The sequence below is a fragment of the Mustela erminea genome, chromosome 6 (assembly GCF_009829155.1).
Source record: "Mustela erminea isolate mMusErm1 chromosome 6, mMusErm1.Pri, whole genome shotgun sequence".
Taxonomy (NCBI): Eukaryota; Metazoa; Chordata; class Mammalia; order Carnivora; family Mustelidae; genus Mustela; species Mustela erminea.
This window is the reverse complement of record NC_045619.1, coordinates 116,188,514-116,194,513: the sequence shown is the minus strand read 5'-3', so window position 1 is coordinate 116,194,513 and position 6,000 is coordinate 116,188,514. Positions and strand designations below refer to the sequence as shown.

The 6,000-nt window shown below is 48.2% G+C and overlaps 1 protein-coding gene across 1 annotated transcript in view; it reads right to left on the bottom strand.

Annotated features, from left to right (window-relative positions):
- Positions 1-790: 790 nt before the first annotated feature.
- PROSER2 (proline and serine rich 2) overlaps positions 791-6,000 on the bottom strand; it is a 44,731-nt gene continuing 39,521 nt past the window's right edge. The window contains exons 3-4 of the mRNA XM_032349393.1: positions 5,730-5,970; positions 791-4,066 (exon numbers count right to left, since the gene is read on the bottom strand). Of these exons, the coding sequence (XP_032205284.1) occupies positions 3,060-4,066; positions 5,730-5,970 (1,248 nt within the window). The 3' untranslated portion in view covers positions 791-3,059. The remainder of the gene's footprint in view (positions 4,067-5,729; positions 5,971-6,000) is intronic.

Below are 6,000 nucleotides of genomic sequence, written 5' to 3'. Positions count from 1 at the left end.
CTGTGTGGGGCTTCTTACTCTGGTATCCATGAAGTAGTACTGTGTGTGGATTGTTACTCTGGAATCCATGAAGTAGTGCTGTGTGTGGAGTGTTTCTCTGGAATCTGTGAAGTAGTGCTGTGTGTAGATTGTCACTCTGCTATTGAAATAGTACTATGTGCAGATTGTTTCTCTGGAGTCTGTGAAGAAGTACTGTGTACATATTGTTACTCTGGTATCCACGAAGTAATACTGTGTGTGGATTGTTACTTTGGTATCTGCAAAGTAGTACTGTGTGCAGATTGTTTCTCTGGAATTTGTGAAGTAGTACTATGTGTGGATTGTGACTCTGGAGTCCACAAAGTAGTACTGTGTATGGATTGTTGCTGTGGTATCTGCGAAGTAGTACTGTGTGCAGAGGAGACTTCAGTGGCATGTGTACATACCTTCCGAAAAGCAGGAAATCTTTCCTACCATTTTTAAGTATTAAGATAAAGAGTTTCATAAAAACAGAATGTGATTTACAGGTATCACTTTGAAAAGAAAAAAAAAAAAAAAAACCCTGGGCACTGGAGATTAATCTTTTCTTTTCATTACAATATTGCTTTGAAATGTGATCGTTAGCGTTCCCTTGAAGATGAGCCTTTGTGAATGTCCTATCACATAGTTATGACAAGGGAACTAATGCCTCACTGCAAACTAGAGGTTAATTTAATTTCATTTATTTGAGAGAAAGCACGAACAGGGTGAGGGGCAGAGGGAGAAACAGACTCCCCACTGAGCAGGGAGACCGATGTGGGGCTCCATCCCAGGACCTCAGGATCACGACCCGAGCTAAAGACAGGTGCTTAACCGACTGAGCCATCCAGGGGCTCCCAAACTAGATGATTTTATTAACATGAAACGTATACAGGTTACAGCATTAATAGCTATCATTTGAATCTTGTACAAAACACATGCCTTTAATTACTAGGGTTTTGGGCACAAGAAATGGCCAGAGTAATAGCCAGTATAATTATGAATAAATATAAGGGAAGGATATAACCATTTAAAAGAAAATAATTGGATGCAAGTATAAAATGCAAAAACAAAGCTGTTTCTACTTAAGACAAATCTCTAAATTTATTTTTCAAAACCGTCATCATGAGAACAATATACTTATAGTCATGTTGACCTTAATCACAGTGAAGTCATAGGATAGCATACAAGAGATAATTCTCATATTTAAAGGATATTTAAAATGTTAGCCATAAAAGACCATTAAAAGACCCTCTTTTAAACACTATATGGCATCTCTCCTTATGAAAGGGTAATATAGCCCTCAAGAATTCTTCAAACAAAATCCAACATAAATAGGAACACAATAAAAACTATTTTGAAAACCTGTAAAATCAAAGCACCTATTTAAATTAAGACCATCAAGAATCTGTAAGATTATTTTAGGAGGACATGGGCTGGATGAGACACTAAATACTGTAGTTCTAAGGAAACATTGACAATCAATTTATGTAATTTACAAGGCAAATTGAACACTACGAAAGATGTGCTTTACGGCACATTTAAAAGTTTTAATTTAAATAATACTCAACAGGAGGCAACCAAGTCTGTGACACTCACTGAGACATAATAACAAAAGGGCGTGACTTGCAGTTGGGGCCCTTCCCAGTCTATTTTTAGAGGCTTAAGACTCCAGCCTTAAATAGTTTTAATAATAACATGCTTGTGGCTACAACTCAGCATGTAACACACAGTCTGGGAGAAAAGCAGTACTCAAGAACTGTGGAACTTAGCTTGCTGGGGTTTCGTTCCCCTTTAAAACTAAACCTGAGATCTTGCTCACAGAACACGAGGGATCTCAAGAATGTTTTCATTTCCTTCTGTTCACTAGCTACCTTGCAACACGCACAAGTAAAATTGGGTGATAAATTGAAATCAGGTTAAAATTAGGGGATACATCCTTAAAAATGTTCTTCACTTAAAAAAAACAAAACAAAACAAAAAAACTATCTTGCTTCTCTGGAAGCCTACTTGAAATATTACCTTCCCTGGGTACAGAGCGACCCATGGGTGAGTAAGAAGCACTCTGATTATGGAGATGATGGAGATGTGTCCTTAAAGGTTCCAGTCTCTCTCTCTCCCATTGTAGCTGGGACGGCTGCGTCCATCGAGAGAGTAGGAAGGGCTTACCTTACATCCTCTAGTTACTTGATAGGGTCTTGAAACGTTGGTGGATGTGGACTCACGAAGATATGTGCGTGTGAACACAAGTTTCCATAAACACACATCACAGACAGGTATATACACCATACACGCTCACCCACATATCTCCCAGTGACAAAGCCCCCATAGTCTGATGGGACTTACTGAAAATTACCACCTTTTCCAAATCCGGCCTTCCCATTCCGTTCCTGTAACTCAAAATTACATATTCTGAAGGATTCACTTCAATATTCAATTTTTAAAAAACCCAAAGCAACACATGGGTAAACCAAATTATAGCCAGAAACAAAGGCACATCTAGGGCCAACACACCAACATTTACCCCTGAGAAACAAACAGAAAAACCAAGGGAGATGCTCTGAGATGTTATAAAGATTGAACAGGCATTTCTGTTTTATTTTCTCAGAAAAGGAAGAGGCAATCCCTTTCATGGATAACTAAATGTAAGAGATCTAAATGTCTTGGGTGTCCCCTCCTTGGAATAAGTCTAGGTGAGAGACTGAAAAGTAAACAGATCAGATCCAATCCCCTTCCTTCTAAATCCAAAAAAAAGAAAAAAAAAAAACGATATGGCATTTAGGGTTTTCAGGGCTCGTCTTTGAACTCCAGGAAAAAGGAAGACAAGATAGGAGGCCGGACTCTCCCAGAAGGCTCGCCCTGCTTGGACTTGGCAGCGGAGTCGGGCACACTTCCTGTCCCCACTCCCTCCGCCTGGACCGCGCAGTCCTGGCTCCTGTCATCTCTTGTCCTCCACAGGGCACAGCCCTGGGACCGTGGCCACTGCTCCTCACGCGGGCACATCTGTTGTTAGGCCACATGGGCCTGGCCATCCTGCCTCTCCAGCCCCACCCCACCCTCCATCACAAGTTCTCCTTCAGAAGGCCGAGCTTGCGCAGGGCCTCCCGGCGGGCCTCCTCCGTGGAGCCGCGACCAGAGAACTGGACAGTGATACCCTGGGGCCTAAACCCAACAGCCCTGGGCAGCGACCCCGACCGCTTCCTGGCATCCTGGCTGCAGTCCGGCTGCCGGTGCTCGTAAAGGCTCCTGCTGGCATTCTGCCGTGCAAGTTTGCCGGCCAGTGCCGGGTCTGGACGGAAGGTGACAGTTTTCCCCATTGAGACGAAGGCACTGGGCTCACTCTTCAGGACGTCGTGGATGCTCTGGAAGCCATTGGCCAATGGCAGGCACTGTTCCGTCTGCACGCCTCTGGACTGCAGAGTGCCAGTGTGGCTGCCCGCCCGCGTGGACGCGGCATCGTGGATGGGGCCTGGCTTGCTCTGGCCACGCGTCCCTAGCTCGGCAACCTCAGCCCTGGGGGCCCGGTCTTCCACCTCCCCCGCGGCCAGGAAAGAGACGCCATTGATGTTGGCCAAGACCCGGGCCTTCCGCTCCTGCACGTTGACAGCTGCTTTGGAGATGGTCTTGTTGAACTCCTTCCCCGCGCTGTTGGTCACGCTGATGTTGCTTGGGAAGCGGTGGATCTTGGGCACGGGCTGGGCTGTGTGTTTGTGCCACAGGAAAGTGTCCCCATGCCGAGGGGCCCCCGAAGGTAGTGTCCTCCAGTCCCCTGGCTTGCTCTCCTTGGAGGGGGACACAGGCGGAAACCCTTCATTCCCTGCCACCTTCTCAGACATTTTCTGAGCGATTACCAGGGGAGTGGGAACGGAGCGGGGCAGTTTGGGGTGCTCTGAGGGGGGAGCCGGGGCCAGCAGCTCTTTCCTAGGGGGCGCGGCTGCTGTGGCCACAGGCGGGGAGGGCGGCACAGGAGGGGCCTCTGGAGCTGCTGGGTCTGGCAAGGGAGGATCCCCGGCTTCTGGTTTCCTGCCCTCAAGGACAGGAATGTCTTCCTTCCCAACAGGGCCAGTCCCTGAAAAGGAGGCAGAATCCTCATCAGGTACCATGTTAGGTAAAAATAAATGCATCCCACTGCCTTCCCACTGGATTCCTGAGGGCGTACAAGGGACATAAAGCCAACATCAGCAGCAATGTCAGCATCCTGTCGGCTAACCTCCCTGGCCCAGCGAAGGAGAACCTGCCCCGTGAGTCTCACCACCCCCGTGAGTTATGAGAAGGAATGACGCGTCAGGGACGGTAGAAGACGCCAGTCTGAAGGCTCAGCCCCTGGGATGCACACGGAGCATGTGGGCTTCTAAGGAGGTGTGGACCAGGACAGAATAACAACCCACCTCAGGAGGCGGTGTTGCTGAGGGGAAATGGAGGCAGGAAGGTTGGGGGCACCCCTGCATCAGGTTTTTTTAGATGAAGACCAGCTGGTTGTGTCAGATGCCCTGGGTCAAACTCAATACACCGCTGAGCCTTTACGATGTCCTTAACAGATATGGATTACAGGCCACCCAACACCGTGGGCACCTACATCCACACACCCGTCCCTCGTGGCAGAACTGCGCGCCGCCTCTTATTTGTCCCTAGTCTCAGACTCTCACACAGCGCCTGCCGGAGAAGGCAACTGCCACTGCCCTGAGAATGTCACGGTAGAGACGGGTGGGCGGGGCGGCTTTCTCTCGGTGAGTGTTTCCCTTGGCACTAGTATACAATCTGGCATTTTTAAAGGATCAGCAGGTTCAAGTTAACGTTAGGAAACACACTTCAAAGAAGTGTGATAAAAACGGGAAATTCTTATTCAGTCTCTTCTTTGCTGACATGGCTACAGGCAAAGCTCCACACGGGAGCCGAGAACCCCAGTCTGTGAAGTCTGGTGTAACACCCCGCCTTGAGCACGTAGCTCGCACGCACACACACGTGCGCGCACGATAGAAAATATATTTCTAGAGGCTTGTGGCAGATGGCAGTATTTTGTAGTAAGAGCCCGAACACTTTCCCTTCTGTTTCTCCCTCATCCTTCCAATCCTCATGTCCTTGCCGAAGCTTATTTCGAGGATCTTTTCCAATCAGGAAGGACAGTGCCAGACAATCCCACCTCATCCGTCCTGTCTGGTCTTCTCGCAGGATTCAAAAGACAAAATTCGTGCCTCTCCTTGGAGGCCACCCCGAATCAAGCAAACCTACAAACCCACAACCTACTAGATGCTGAGCCAAACTCTTGTCTGCTCTTTTCCTGCTTTCCTGAACCAGCAGACTTCTCAGTTCAAATACTCCTACTTTGGAAAGTCATGCTAGAGAAACAGGGATAGAAGATTGCTCAAACTCTGAGATCAAACCCAAGGGCTAAAATAGAAGTACCTCGTCTGTTTTCTTCGTAGAATGAATTGTTACACCTGGAATTCATTTCCAGTTTTCTTTCTCTCCCCTCCCCCTCCCTCGCCCTCCCTTCCTCCCTTTCTCTCTCCTTTCTCCTTCCTTCCTTCACGTAAGAATCGATTCACGTGGCCAGCTAGTGTCATTCTTTATCCTGGCCCTTTCGGAAACTCCCTTCAGAGGCTGTCTCCTAATACGCTACGAAAGCATCTGCTTGGCTGGACACTCAAACTAGCGAGACCCTGCTTCTACCCTGCAAAAACCCGATGTGCCCCACAGCATCATTTCTGGCCACACACAGGGGACGTCCTCACCTGCTGCTGCTGTCCCAGCTGCGAGGCACTCCGGTTCTCCCGCCTCTGGCGCTGGCTGCACTAAGTCGATCACCTCTCCCGGCTCTGAGTGACCAGAAGCACGCTCTTCCAAAGACCCCGGAGAGTGGCCGTCACACAGGACTTGCTCCTCAAAGTCGTCTTCCAGGGAATCGATGGTCTCTTCGAAAAACAGGATGACATCCTTTTCCTCGTGCGTCAGGTACTTCAGACTCTCGTCATCCTGTACGACAGGTGTGGGGATTGGGAATAA